The sequence below is a fragment of the Numenius arquata genome, chromosome 2, assembly GCF_964106895.1.
Source record: "Numenius arquata chromosome 2, bNumArq3.hap1.1, whole genome shotgun sequence".
In the NCBI taxonomy this organism is placed as follows: domain Eukaryota; kingdom Metazoa; phylum Chordata; class Aves; order Charadriiformes; family Scolopacidae; genus Numenius; species Numenius arquata.
In genome coordinates this window covers 19,135,664-19,151,300 of record NC_133577.1, presented here as the reverse complement: position 1 = coordinate 19,151,300, position 15,637 = coordinate 19,135,664, and the positions used below count along the sequence as shown (strand labels likewise).

General features: G+C 40.4%; 1 protein-coding gene across 2 annotated transcripts in view; it reads left to right on the top strand.

Annotated features, from left to right (window-relative positions):
* Positions 1–15,637, top strand: part of RPS6KA2 (ribosomal protein S6 kinase A2) — a 298,477-nt gene that overhangs the window by 32,360 nt on the left and 250,480 nt on the right. The window contains exon 1 of one of the 2 annotated variants that reach the window (XM_074168575.1): positions 5,804–5,968. The exons of the other annotated variant lie outside the window; for it this stretch is intronic. Within the exon in view, the coding sequence (XP_074024676.1) occupies positions 5,804–5,968 (165 nt within the window). Of the gene's footprint in view, positions 1–5,803; positions 5,969–15,637 lie in introns of those variants that run through there. 2 annotated transcript variants of the gene reach the window in all.

Sequence of the window (15,637 nt, the reverse complement as noted above, 5' to 3'; positions counted from 1 at the left end):
GGATTCGCATACTTGCTTGTGTGGATGGTTCATGTTATTTCCCTGGAGGTGGACACAGTATTTTCAACAAACTATGTTTTTTTGTGGTAATGTGCAAAACAAAATTGATGAAAACATCTGTAGTCCTTCTAAGAGTTATATGCCAGTTCAGTTTGTAGAGGACTTGTTCTAAATGCTAGGAAAGGGAGGAACCACAAAACAGTGGTGGCTAGAGCCGCTCTCCACTACATGTACCTACCTTGGACTCAAGTAAATGTATTGGGACAAAAATTTTAGGCAGACTGGTCTTGTGCTGTGATTTAAGTCTCAGGAATCAATAGCCTGTGTGATCCCAGATTACCTGCTTATACCATAGCTAGTCAGTGTTGAGAATTTTGTTTCCCTTCCTAGTGACTGTTGCATGTGAGCAGGCAGTGCTGTGGTTAAAAAGAGAAAAAAGTAATCTCCAATAATTTGAACATTAATTAGGTGAACTCTGCCTTTGAGTGCTGGCTGGGAAGAATTAATGGATACTTTCTGGGGCTTTTGTGCTGTGATAGTCAGATGTGGAGTTCAGCTAATGATTACTTGCTTTACTTACGTGGCCACTGTCACAGCAATATCTTTTTGAAGCGAGTTTTGAAAAGGACCTGTAGCTCCCTTCCTATTTGTGTGAATGTAACTTTACAACAGTCTACCTGATGGCTATCCTACCTGAATATCCTTCAGATGTCAGTGCAGTTAAGAAGCTAAGAACACGCTGGTAACTTTGCATATGAAAGAATACCCCCAATCAACAAGTTCCTTAAAATAACTAAGTAGATCAGATCTTAGAACCTTATCTACCTTTTCTAGCAGATACGAGAAAATGTATCTGATAAAGACTGATATCTAATTTGATGATAGCAGTGAAAGACTCCTTCAGAGCTTAATCTTTAGTATTATGTACCGAAGCAGCAAACATCTTACCAGGCTTTACTCAGCTTGCTATTTGTGTAGGCACCAGCAGCCCTTAGACAAGTGAATGTTTCTTTTTACATGTGTGAGGGGTGGTTTCAGTGCTAAGCCTTTAATTGCTCAGTGTGAAAACATGACTTTGGCCTGGAGAGTGACTGAAAACTGGCATGTTGTGTTTCAAGCTCCCAATATTAGTCAGTGGTTCCTAAAAGAACTTTTCTTAGTACCAGCAAAAAGTAGTTGGTAACAGTACATTTAGCAACCTTGTTGTCTGCTGAACTTTGAAAGAACTTTCCAAAACACAACTGCTTAACGTGTGTGAGTGTTCTTCCATGTAAATCTATCTGTGCAACTCAGTTTCTCCTGAAAGCTTTGTCTATCACAATCATGCAAAGGCAGAAAGAGGCATTCCTCCTGTAGTGTAATAACACTGAATTAGGATGCTTTATGAAATGGATATGTGTAGAAAATTCAACATCACGTAAGCCGTTTGATTTAAGGAATAGATATGAAAATCATTGCTTGTAGTAAACTATAATTCAGTAATTGAGTCAGCAGGAAAATAAAAAGCTAGTGAAAAACATTTTGACTTGAATGGCATTCTGGCAGGGAAAAATAGGTTTTATTAAAAAAGGGTAATTTAGAGTTTCACTGTTTAAGAGCAAGATGTAATCTCTGCTAATAGGTGAAGAGCACTTAAGCAAAACAAGACTTCAGCTGATGCACTCTTTTATAGGGATCTGGTGTTGTAAACACTGATTGTATGATTTATGGAAATGCATATGTTCTTTGTAGCATTAAAAGGGAGGACCTTTAATTTTTTTTCAGTGTTTTGAAAAAATGATTTGGTAATGACTGCAGTATTGGCAGGATATTGCTCTGTTATAGCTTGTGACAAATGCCTGTGCCTTTTCCCTATCAGCACCAATAGACGTTTCTGTCCTTAGGGAACGTATGACTGAGTCACTGATACAAAGGAGAACAGAATGAAAAGATACATAGCACCAACGGAATCTGACAGTGCAGACCTGTTAAATGTCTGTCTGTATATTCGAGTCATACATATGGGCAAGGTATTTTATGATCTTTATAGTGTTTATGTTTTTTTCATATTTTATGTAAAGCAATATATTTTGTATACATGTCTGTAAGATTAGCTTTCTTTGTCATATGCATGCTTATTGTCTATTGCCTTCTAAGGGACAGCTTGTTGAGTTGAGGAACTGCTATATCCTGGTGATGCTGCCTGTCTAGTTTGGGTGGGGGGGCTGGAACCCTTCAGAATAGAAGGGTTTTCAAGTCATTTCACCCCATACGCACACCCCCCATGTAATATTCAGTGTCATGTTCAGGACAGTTCCTGTCCTTGGTGGTGATGATGGTCAGTACAAGGTCAGCCCTCAGGAACATGGGGAATTTTAGTGGTGTTTAGCTGACTTGTATATTACTATGTGACTGTTGCAGGGTCTGTGTGTTAAGGTATTAAATTGCGCTTGATCTGGTTGCTTTTGTCATGACTGGGACATTGTTAGAGAAAGATGGTGATGGTTCTCTCAAAATACATTGGAGAATGTGGAAGGGATGAAAATTAATTTGTGGACCTGTTTTGAGTGAGTATGTGGGCTTTCTCTTGTAATTATAATTTGTTCTCTAAATAACCCACTAGTAGGGGAGAGGGGTGTGTTTTCCCTGTATCTGGTGCTAAGAAGGTACAGGTTGGCTCAACTGTCAACTGCAGGCTCAGTCTGTAAAGACATAGGTGTTTGGTTCATGAGGTCTCTGATTTTGTCTATGATGTTGGCCCATCGTTATCGCCGTTGACGTTGCTTTGTGTCATAAGTAAGTACTAGTGAATCTTCATTTTACTAGTGAATCTTCATTTTACTAGTGAATCTTCATTTTACTAGTGAATCTTCATTTTACTAGTGAATCCTCATTTTACTAGTGAATCTTCATTTTACTAGTGAATCTTCATTTTACTATTGTAAAGACTAAGACAGAAAAGCAAAATTACTTCAGCTTGGCAGTTGCATGGATGCTGTTGAAGCCAGGTATGGGAAAGGAGTCTTTCTGTTCTTCTCAGCCTGTGCTGCCTCAGACTGTTAAGCTGCCGAGAGCAAAGCTGCTGAGCAGGTACAAGGATGACAGGTGACAGTATGAAGACCTGGGGCTAGTCAAGCCCTCATGGCAAGGGGAAGGAGAATAGGGTGGAGCTAGGACACCAGGTTGGGGGCAAAGCTCTGGGAAGCCAACCTTGTGTTACTGCTGCAGCTGCTGGCTGGAGAGTGCTCTGTCACTTCTGCAATTCCTGGGGCCAGCTGCTGCCCTGTGATCCCTACCCTGCATTTTGCAGCGACATCCGTCTGCCTCTCTCTGGGGCTGTGGTATGGGCAAGATTGGTCAGGGGAGGAGACTGTTTGCTACGTACTTTAGTCTGTTTTTTCTAGGCAACAACCTGCTTTGCTTATGTCTAAAGTTGACCCCAATGCTCCATTGTCTTCCAGCTGTAACTTGGTATTAAGGAATAACTGTAATCTTTTGAACATGCAGTATTATCTGCAAGTCCATAGATATCTTCACAAGGAACCTTGCTGAAAAATTGTACTCTAGAAAGTATGTAACTTCTTATAACAATCTAGATCCCTCAAGTCCAGAACAGGTAATGGGTAGGCACACCCCTTTTAGCAAGTCATTGCATACAGAGAAACCACTGACAAACTAACTCTTGAAGCAGGCGTTCTCCGAGGAAAGCAGAAACAACTGGACATTATTTCTGGCTGGGATGAAAAGGAGCAAGCAGGAGCAGTCTAGCCTCTTGCTCTTAGTCATACCTGGCTACCTAAAAAGACTCACCTACTGCAGTATCAGAAGGCGAGCCTTGGACCTGCCTGTGTGATGCTGGCAGGAATTGAGGCGCTCTGAGCTTTTGGCTCCCATGTTGTTACCACACTGTGAGCGGTGGAGGAAACTGTGTTTTGATGTTAGTCTATTTTGAAAGGTTGCAGGGGAAGCTTTCTAAAGCATGCAAGTCTCCTAAATTTAATGAGATGTTAACAAGCTACAGGAAACGCACGTTCAAAAGCATGCTTAAATACAGTGTTCAGCTCTTGGTAAGTGTCAACATGGAATGAAGTAGGCTGCTCACAAAAAGAGGGAACTTCCAAGTCAAGGCAAAGGCTTTTAATAGGAAAGCAATAAAATTATGATTTAAGCAATGGTTATAGTTGGGCTATGTATATTAATACTGACATTCAATCATGTGTAAAACACTACAAATACTTTTGTGAATTGCAACCAAAAATTATATTCCCATATAAAAGGAGTATTAAGGTTTGTTGTGGTTTGGGCTGGATTGGCTAATGATAATGACAGATGCTCCCCTTTCTTCTCTCTTTGGAAAGCACTTTTGAACTTAAATTGCTTGAAGATAACTTTCAGAATTACACTGGCAGCCAATCTCTACATTTACGGGATTATATTATGTTTTTCTTCCCTGCACCAAGACTTGTACCTATTTCTGCCCTGTGTATTGGTGTCAGGAGTGTTCTCTTTGGGGGAAGTGGGGAAGGATTTGGGTTTGAGCTAAGCAACATACATATTTTTCTTCTCACCTTATTCTCAAAAGTAGCTAAACCAGTCAAGCTTGAAAGTCTGCAAAAGAATTGTGCCTGAGGCAGTGTTCTGGCATGAAAAACTTCAGTTAAAATAGACTTGATTTGGCAGAAATAGGAGCAACTGAAGCTTAATTCTGTGATGAGGATGTGCCAGCAAATTCAACAGGAGGTGAACCACAATACTGAGGTGGAAAAAACAATTCAGCTGTTGGGGGACTGTGTCTTCAATCCCCACCCCTGGCAAACTTGGGTGTCATAAGCAATGCCATGCCCAATTCTGTGAGCACAACTGAAAAAATGTCTTCTTAGACACACCTGTACTATGTCAGTGGGACAGCTACTGCTATCCATGGGTTGTGTAACTGGATGGCAGGTGTGATGCAAATCAAGATTAAGCCCAGTCTGAGAATTTGTTGTATGTGGTGAATGTGCATCAATGCAGCCTGGGTGGAGTTGTGTTGCCATATCACGCATAGCAAATAAGATGCCAATCATGTCAAGGTCTAGTAACAACAGGGATGCACATGGACAAAACCCTCTTTATTCCCGTACTTAAAGTGGAGGAAAAATGAGTTGCTTTTAACCTGTCATGATGTCCCTAATGAGAGGTTTGGATGCAGTAGCAGTAGTTACGTGAACAGATTTATATGTAATGTGAAAACTCCCTGCATTTCTGATATGAATTAAGGAAGTAAAATAGCTGCATTGTCCTGAGCTCAAATGCTGGATGGGTCTGATCTGTGGCTCTTTACTGGCAGGTGTTGTTCTTCCCCCTGTTCAAACACAGAAAAAAAACCAAACCCAAACCAAACAACAACAAAAAAACCCACACACACCCCCCCGCCCCCCAAAAAAAAAATCAAAATGGAGGAAACAAGCTAAAGAACAACCAAAAAAAGCCAAAACCTCAAAAACCTGACAGTGATGCAGGAGGACCTGTGGAAGCGACAGCAAACTCCCACCTCCTTAGATGTACCTGTTGACCTCCTGTAAAATTGCTTATGTGGAGCCTAATACTGTCTTAACACTTCAGTAAGCTGTTGATCAAGCGTGAGACAGACCTTGGTAGTGATTTGAGAAAAGCTGTATTGTTTTGGCTGAGAAAACACCCTGGGGACTGTTAACTGATAGCAGGAGATCTCTGCTTTCAGCCTGCTGCAACCACTCTGTGTTCCTTGCTTGCAGCACAGCTTGAGCTGTGCCTACAGCCAGTCTCCTGCCTTGCCCCACTCCATAAGGTACCTCTCTTGGCCATGACACACCATCGCCTTCCTAGGAGTGCTGGGGGTGATGCTGGGGAGAGCAGGACCTGGCTGTGCATGGACCCAGGCACGCTCTCAGTGGACAGTGCTTTTGCCTCCCTGGCTGAGGATGAAGGACTGCTCGATCTGTCTCCTGAAGCTTATGCGTCTACAGTGGTAGGTGACTTTTCACTGACAGGATCTTGCTCTGGTAGGGCTGGGATGGCTCTGGAATAAGGTCTAATGGAGAATTGGGCTAGGATGCCAAGATGGGAAGAAGTGCAGAGAGGGGGCTGAAGAAAGGGATGGGGATTTTGACACTAACCTTTGTAAAATTGATGTGAATTTACTTGCTGCTGTTAGCCTACTATGTCTATTAAGTATGTCTTCTAATTTATTATCTTGTTTAAAGAATTGGTAGGTAAAGAGGAAGAAGAGCTGAAAACACCATTGTAAGATTAAACAAAAGAAAATCAAGGGAAAACAATTGTGTGTGGTGTCACACGTTTATATACACTAACCTCTGTCTTATGTAGCTGTGTGTTAAGAATAATATGAAATGTTGTCTCCAAATCCTTCTTGTGTGGGGTGACATCTCCCCTGGAGTGCAGGACAGTAGTAAGATTTTTGAAGACTAGTTGCTGTAACAACTACTGCCTGAGGGCCTGGTGCTGAGTGTGCAGAAAATGCAAGACTTCACTCTTGCATGAAGCTTTCTAGTATTGTACAGATCTCTGTATTGCACAATGATTTCTTGAAATGTGCAGTCAAACAAAAATTAAAATTCAGAGGGAAAAGTATAGTATATCACAGATTTCTCTCCCTCTTCTCCTTTTCTGACGTGTTTCTCTTTTATTAACACATTGCTTGACATCTGTGCAGCATCTCTTAAAGAGATTGTATGACTAATTCACTGTTAGTTCATGAAAGTCCTCACCCAAAGTATCCCTTTCTTTTGGCTGGAGGCAAGTGCTGGTGTGTTGTTCTCCAGGATCTTGCCACAGGCATTTGGGAAATACCTCAGGGCTTCAAATACATCCCTGTACTCTGTGTGTTGGTGGAAATGCTAGTGTCGTAAACCCTTTAAATAACAGCTCTCTTCTGAGATTTAGAAAGGATCTCCCTGAGCAGCTGACTCCTGGCTGTACTCTACTGCCTGCCATGTGCCCCCAAGGGCACTGACCAGTTAACTTTTACTAGCAAAGGTCCAGGAATATGGATGTGTGCTTGCTTTTTGAAGCAAAATTGATGCTGTTTGAGGCTTACCGCTGTGAATATGCTTTGAATCTCAAATAAGAGAAGCATGCAAGAGCTGAGGAATTAGCAGTCTGAAGAGAACTAATGCACTCTGTCTGCTCAGCTGCACAACCAGTGAAAATTATCCCCTAAGTCCGTGGTGGGCATGTAGTTAGTTGTCTTCTGATAGGAAGTACAGGGCTCAGGAAACTATTGCATAAGAACTGTTTTTATCCCCAGTTCATTCAGTTTTGATATGTTAGAACAATGGAAGAATAGGGTTTCTTAGCATCCGTGGCATAGTGCACTTGGTCAAGTGTAACTATTCTGTAGTTGCTGGATGTATTTCTGGAAAACAGCTGACATTGCTTTCATAGGAAGTCTATTTTCTCCATAGCTTTCTATGGTTGTTGGTTTTCTTTTTCTTGTGAGAGGATATGTGGCTTTCTGTAAAGAGACACTTTTTTGTTTTGCTTCTGTTAATGACTCTTAACTGTGATGATCTTCAGGTCCAGTTATTGTAGCTTTTGCAGCATGATCTAGGCAGTGTGGTACGTAATGCTGGAGACCTGACTTGTTGCAGAGGATGCTGCACACAGTTCAGCATGGCTGACGTCCTTTGCCTGCAGTGTGTTGGGCCTAATTCTGCAGCTGTCATAGGCCTTTTAGAGTAGCCCTATGGCATGAAGGGCTCTCCCCCTCTGTAGCTCCCATAGATACAAAGGCCAGAGGTAATAGCAATCAATATGCTGTTAAGGATTGCTGTTCCTGTAGCCTGGCTGTGCGCTGTACATGCCCTAGCTTTTGATACACCCCTGAAGTCTCTCTTCGAGCATTCCGACGCTGTCTGCTCTGGTAACACCCCACCGAGAGCTAGTGGGGACTCGTGATGGGGAGGCAATTGAAAAGAGCCTGGTGAAGGAGCAGAACTGTGCATCAGGAAACGCTCAGGCTTGGTATTCAGGAAACGGAGTCAGGCTGCAGTTGTCCCCATATTCTGTGGGACTTCTGTGCTCGCCACAGAAACATGACAGGGGAGTGGAGCTTGTCTGCAAAGAGTTAGTAGCTCAGCAGCCTTTGTGGGGACAAAGCCAGTGTGAAATAATTGATGTACATTCCTCCCACTTATCTGGCACTTAATTTTTTTTTCTGTAGCCTGTTGTCTGAGCTTAATGTGTATACTACATTTGTATTGCCTCTCAAAAAAAGCAAAATGTATTACAGCTTGGAAACTCTCAGTAGAAAGTCATCTTCAAATGGTTGGGAAATCTACAGCCTTGGCAGAGGAGTCTGAGGCAGAAAGTGATCTTTATGTGAAAGATGCTTGAAATATATAATCTCTTCACTAAAGCTTTAACTTTTAAGTAAATATAGATTTTTTTTTTTTTGTAGTTCAATGGTGATGATGGGTTTTTTAGGGTTCTCAGCTTTCTGATACATTGAGTGATTTTTCATGAGAGTTTTTTTTGCCTAGTTGTACTGATGCATTCAAGGGAGTGCATATTTCTTCATGAGTTCTGGCAGCACTCTGTGTTCATTATGTTGGCCTTAGTCAGTTTTCTGCACAGGCAGTACGCTAGATCCTTTGTTTTAACTAGACTTTGTCATGATAAATATCAATTTATTGTTCTGAAAATCAGAGTTTTCTCCCAAATGACTTGATACTCAGTGTTTCCAAGCAGTTATTTTTCCCTGCATGGAAATCTTAGGGAATGTACCTGTAAGTGCTTCGTGCACTGTTGTCATTCAGATTATTTTTCCTTTGCTAAACTGCAAAGCTCATGACGTATTTTACAGGTGAGAATGAGTTATCAGCTTCAGAAACAACAGAGTAATTGCTGGTCTTGCAATAAAGCAATTCAACTATTTTTTTTATAAGACTTGTGAAAAGTCAAATGAGATACAAGGACTAGGACAGTGGGCTACAAGCAAGAATATTTGGATACTATTGCTAACTTTTTTCTGTTATTTTGGTTGAAATTTTCTGCATCCTGCAACACAACATCCCTAACTTTTAGCTTGTGGTGGTTGTCGTTTTCTGAAGTGAGACTAATAGGAAAAACTGTGAAAGAATAGTTCTTGTTGTTTTAAAGTTTTTCCCCCTTCTCAACTCCCTACTTACTTGTTCATGTCTTCCCTAGGTGAAATTTGGGAACACAATGTAAGCAGCATCCTCCAAAATGCATTCCAAGTAAGGTCCTCTGAATGTTGTAAGGTTCAGTCTTGCTATGTGTTGCTGTTGCCAGATAGTTACTCTTCTGGTGTGCAGGTGTTGCAGGATTCCTGCTTTGACAGAATGGTTCTGTCAAAGTCCAGACACCTTTCTCTTGCAATCATTCAGTACTAAAACCTTTCTACAAAGATAAGTGAAACTTGACTCCTTAACAATCTTTTTGCTTGTCTTAAGATGCAGGCTATTTTGGAAAAATTGTTTTTCTGGGCTTCACTTTAAGGAGAAACTTCACTCTTCTGGTGAATCTAAGGCATCTCACCCTCCCGATGTCTTCATGTGTTTCTTTGTAAGGAAAACTGGTGGCTGAGCATGGAGACTTTTCTATCCAGCCTATTGCACCTTCTTGCATTACACCCAAAGGATGCAGTTTTGAAAAATGGACCTCCTTTTTCTTTACCTATATTACTTTAACCCCTTTCTTTGCTAAATACTCAAGTCATCTTCTGTCCTCTGGCATCATCCCTCCGTTCTCTGCCTTATTTTTGAGTGATTTCCCATTTGTTTTATCTGTATCCAGGATTCAGCACTGTAGCTAACAGCAAAGCACACATGCTGTGCACCTTCTGCTGCAGGCACAAGTCATCCTTCCTATTAGTAGCTGCTCCGGTATTCTGAATGTCATTCAGGCCAAGTCAAATTTTCTCCCTCTCTTTGCCAGTGTGATCTCTGCCTTTTCACTTTAATTAGTGTGGTCTTCCAGTTCTTTAATTGTATCCCTTTGAATATGGGTATCAAGTGTCTGTGCAGCAGGTATATTCCATATATGTTTCTGCATATGCAGCTGTGTTTTTTTTCTTGCCATACTGAGTCCAGTAGGTATTAGCACTCACATGTTCCATCTTTTTTGTAGTTTTCCAGGGTGATGCAGAATCTTCTTCCAGCAGTCACTGCTGACCTTCAGAAATTATTTTTAAAAGGGAGAAACATGCAAGTATTCAGTTTTTAAACTCTCAGGAAGTAAGAACTGCAAGCTTGGCACAAATCTTTTCTCAATGACTTCTGGTGCTACTATATAAAGGAAAGCATGAGTCATGCAATGAAGATACCTTCCTTTACACTTCCAGATATCATGCAGGTATGACACTCTCTTCCTTTGCTTGGCATTTTTCTCACCTGTTTTAAGCTTAATGCAGGCTACCAAACTGAATGAGTCTTGGAGGAAATATAAGCATATACACCATGTTTTCTTGAGAGTAATAAATTCACACTTTAGTTGTGTAGTTGTAGAGATACAACTGCTAGTAAGAAATAGGTATCTGCTCAGCACTATGTAATTTAGCAAGAAAAAGTGACTCTGAGATGTATCTTCATTTTCAGGTCCCCGATGGGCTTGTCTGTATTTCATCTCTAACTGGTTTCTGGTATCAAGCAGAGTAATATTCTGTCAGAAACACTAGAAATGGTTACTGATGGTGCATTTGTAACCTAGCATATAAACTAAGATTTAGTATTTTCTAAGAAAGTACTGTGTGCTATATTTCTAAGACTGGACTGGTTTCCAAAAGATACCCTCAGAGGTGGGGAGTGATAAGACATGGCTGCGAGGACCACATCAGATCTCAAGTGATGCTCTGTAACAGATGTCATGTGATTGTTCTTCGGCCCAAGTGCAAACGGTAGGTTCCTTAGGAAGACCTGTGTCAGGCAGACAGTCCCCAAAGGGCAAGGCTGGGGTGGAGGGTATAAAAGAAATGTAAGACTATTATTTTACTAGCTCTAATCCAGGCTGCATCCTTTCTCATCTGAATTCCTGGTGATCATTAAACGAGATTTGCGTCACAGACTATATACTTTGTTTAATCCGTTTTCCCTCCCTTAATAACTGTTGATTTCTAATTACATTGTTTAAGCCTTTGACTAGAGTGAAGTCAGCCCACCATGACATGTCCTTAAAAGAAAAGAAATGGAATTCTTTTCCAAAGGAGCCCATTTCCCTTCAGCTCTGCGCACGGGTTGATGAGAGTGGTATCATTCCCAGAGCAAACAGTGAAGCTCTTTAGTGTAGATATCGGGTCATGCTCAACAAGATCTCCAAAAAGTCTGTGGGCTGGGGTGCACTGTAGGATTAGGGGACAGAAGGTTACAAGTGTGTCTTATTTGACTTTATTTTGTCATTATTGTATTGAAATCAGGGATGTTTATGCAATCTTTAAAACTTAAAGGAAAGTAGGCAGTGTTGAGGGAAAAGCAAATCTTAATATGTTTTTAATGGCCATCTCACAAGGAAGTGAGTCTTAAAATGGATTGCCAGTGCTTTTTTACATACAATACTAACATCCAATAGAAATGTGGAAATGTTATCAAAGAAATACAGTATGTGTCTTTAGCTTGAACTGTGGTTAACTTTCTCTTACTTTTACCATAAAATTTTATATTTAAGTTTCTTGCTTTGCTTAACAGCTCTTGGGATTCAGGTATTCCTCAGCTCTGCTTTTAGAGAAGTAAACTGTAGCAGGAGCCTAACACACTAAAAAAGCTACAGACATCTTAACGTATATTTCTTTTCCAAGTGATCGCTTTTCTGCTCTCAGCAATCTTGATGTTGTTTGAAATGAGCCTCTACAAGCCAAGTGATAGACTTTATATATAAAAGAAAGCATCTTCTGTGTGAAAGTTATTCTCATCCCAAACTGTTTTGAAATTGTTGGATGTTCTCTGCATTATAAATATATTATTGTGAGTCATTCAAGCCACTGAAATGGGAGGTGAACCTAGAGTTTCAAAACAAAGCTCTTGTATGAGCTTACTTATTTGTTGTAGTTCTTAGTACCAATACCTTGCAGCAGATATCCATATTTCTGTGGGAAGACTGATGCAGCAAGTAAATCATTCCGTTTCTTTATGACGGGATGTTGATAGGATCTCATTCACTTTTATTTTCCCCTTCCTCTCCTGCTGCCTTGGTATTCATACTGTTTTCCTCCTCTCTCAAGGAAAAAGAAAGCTTCTTTTTTTTTTTTTTTTTTTTTTTTTTTAAAAAAAAGCCTTCTCAGCTGCTTGCTTAAATATAAGCAACCTGTAAGTCTGGAAAATAAAAACTTGTAAGTCTGGCATTTACATAGACTGAAATGGCCAAGGTGACTGCTACAGACACTGTGACTTTTCCTGAAGCTTTTTAAGAAAAAGGAAAAGGAATGCTTGCTTAAATTTCATCTCAAGGGGATTATATTTGGAGGCTTTAACAGAATGCATTGTTCATCTGTGAAAATCAAGGAAAACTTGCAGCCATGGGAGCCCTTTTTGTTTTTGTTTTTTTTTTTTTTTTTTTTTCTGTTGCCTCCTCCCCAAAGAACAGCTAGTTAACATGCGAAGGCAGCCACTGCGTCTCACTTCTGAGTTGTGGGATACAGAGTAACCTTAGCACAAGACTAAAAACTATTGTAATCAGAAGAAAAACTGACTAGAAATGTCTAAAAATATTTTTTTGACACTTACTGCTTCAGAGAATAGCAGTTGCTTTTGTTTGACAGAAGGCAATCAAGGTGCATGGTTGTGCAGGGAAAAATTGGCTATTCATGAAAGCATTCAAAAATAAAAATGCATATCAATTTGAAGAGATGTGGATTGCCATGGCCTTGTGTACCTATGTATGAATTAATAAGCAATATTGTGAGTAGGTGGAATTATAGACTGAGAATTGAACCTCTAGTATTGATTTGTCTAAATTGCCTTACTGGATGGAACTGTAAATATTCTCATTTATTTGGGAGAGAACTAGCAACTCAGGTGCACCTGGGGGACAATATCTAATTATGAAAACCACCTTTCCTCCGGAGATAAAGAAAACATGTAGCAGCAGTACCAGGAGGAGGGAATGAAAACCAACCAAAAAAGTCCCACAAAAACCAAACCAACAAAAAACGCAACAAATTTTAGAAGTTCCTTTATTTTCCCTGGAAGTCCAACAATTTTCTATTGCCTTGGATTTTGAAAAAAGCTGTCACTTCAATTTTTCAGCTTTTGGCGTAACGGTAGGTTGCATTATTCATCAAATGACACAAAAGCTCTGTAAGATAGCTGAAGATGGCAGTAAGAGACCTGTTGATGAAAAAGAAATTGCTGAAGGGACAGTGCTAAACCAAGGAAGTTTTCTTTGTTTTGGTATTTGTCTTCCTGTTTGATGTTGGAATAGAGTGCAGGTTTAACTCTTCACCTTCAAACCTTCTGATTTTATCACGTTTAACTTAAAATCAAAAGAGTATTTTTAAATAACCTTGTCCTATTAAAAGTTGCAGCTAAACTCTCCTACTGTGTCTTTCTTACTACAGTCAGATATTAATTCAAGTGCAGAAAGCAACCTGTTTGATTCAAAGAGAAGCCCTGCTTCTACAGATGGTTATGCAGCTGTGTTTGTTTCCCACTTAAGTAAATCCAGGCTAACAAAACCTCTGATTTTCCCTAGCTGCTACACAAAGTACTTGCTGTCAATGTCCTCCTATTACTGGAACATTTATTAGGAGGCAAATAGTCAACTGTTGCAGATAATAAAGGTGGTTACCCAAGACAGATGTGTGTCGCAATCCTCACATGTTAAGTATTCCACTAAAAATTTGCTGACAGTAACTTTGCTAATGTGTTTTATTATTTCAGTGCACAACAGGTGTAACTGGTGTTTGTCAAAGTCTCTCTTGAAAAGCTTAGAATTTTATTTTTGGCGAGCTGCAGTAGAAGAGGTGACAATATAGGACAGAGAGGTTAAGGAAAGGGGTACAAACCTGTATTTTTCAGGTTATGTAGTTAATGAATTTAAAAGAAAGTAAAGAAAGAGGGTAAGACTTTTTTAGTACTCTTTTCCCCCCTCTCCTTTAAACTATTTTGTGGAAGAGCTTCTTGAGTTGGGTAACACCAGCCTGTATTGTTGGATCTTGAACAAAAAGCACTGTTAAATTAGTAAAGCATTTCTAGATTTTCCTCCTCCTCAGTCCACTATGTACACAAATTTATTAGGAAGAAATGGAAGGTGAAGTTTTTCCAATATTTCATGTGCAGCATTCAAAACTTAAAGCTTTTACTTACAGTATTAATCAAAATTTTGCATTATTATGAAACATAAGACAATTCCATCAGATACTAGGAAAATAAAAAGTGAGAAAAGATGTCAAAGTTGCTGGTGTTTTCAGAAAATGGTTGTAAACATTCAATTTTTACCCTGTCAGTGTCTGTCAGGGGAATATTGATTCAACGTGGTAATAAAATCTCAACTTAGAGCTACTATGGGGAAAAGAAGAAAGCAAATGTATAGTCATAGTTCCTGGTGGAAACTTTACAGAAATTCCTCATGTGACTTGGCAGCAACCTGTCATGAGTATTTTACCAGCTTTCCCATTAGACTTCAGCATGCTGGTTTCTGCTTCTGATCAGGGTAGATACAGTTCTTGGGTCTGAAGCAGCATGCTTTTTCTGGTATGCTGGGGGAAAAAAAGTAATCTCTTGTTCACCTGTTAACATCTGATCCAACCACTTACTCAGTGTCAGCAGTAATGAGTGGTAGTTGCTCAGTATGCTCTGGGTGTGCATGGTTGTGAATATGAAAGCCGCTCTGCGGTTCGGTGCCTGTCTGTAGGAGAGAGGTTGAAAGAGCATAACAGATGTTCCCCGCAAACAGCTCTGAAGCTAGCAAGGCTGCATTAGCAACCAGCCTCGTGGACAGAAAAGGTGCAAAACACAGTCTGCTGAATAAAATATGCCTGAGTCCTGGTTTTGTCCATCGTTTCCATGGCAGCATGGGGAACAGTGGCCTGATGCAGCTGAGTAAACTGGCCTCCTCAAACCCAGCTGATGACTTTCTTGTATGCTTGCCAAGGGAGTGAGAGGGAGAAGCCTCCCCACCCAGGTGCACTGGGCAGCAGTGCCTCTCATGGAAACAGCTAGAGTTTATAGAAATCTAATTTAAAGGCTGTCAGAGAGAAGACAACAGTGAGAACAAGGTAGAAGAGTCATCAGAGAGATGGGTGACTGACAGTAAGTGTCCGTTCAAAAAGATGTGGGAGTGGGAGGAAAAGGTGGAAAGGAGAGATCTTGGCAAGAGCCTTCAGAGGGCTGAGAGAGAAAAAGAAAGCAGGGTGACTTGAGCAGGGGATGAATGTCTATTTTGGGAAAGTAAGGTAGGAGGGAACATCTGTAAGCTGTTGCAAAAAGCTGGCTTAGGTGGTGGCTGTTCATGTAGCCCTCTGACTGTGAGCTCTCATTTCTCAGGGGCAGATGCCCAGACAGTATGTGAATGGAGAAGGGAAACTAATTGTTTTTTTTCTTGCTATTGCTTTACAAGCCATCCCAACCTGCGTCACTCTAGAAGGATCTATATCTGTATATTTTTTTAATTAAGAAGTTTAATCTGAAATCCTACAAGCTGATTTGAGAGGCAGTATTTACAGATG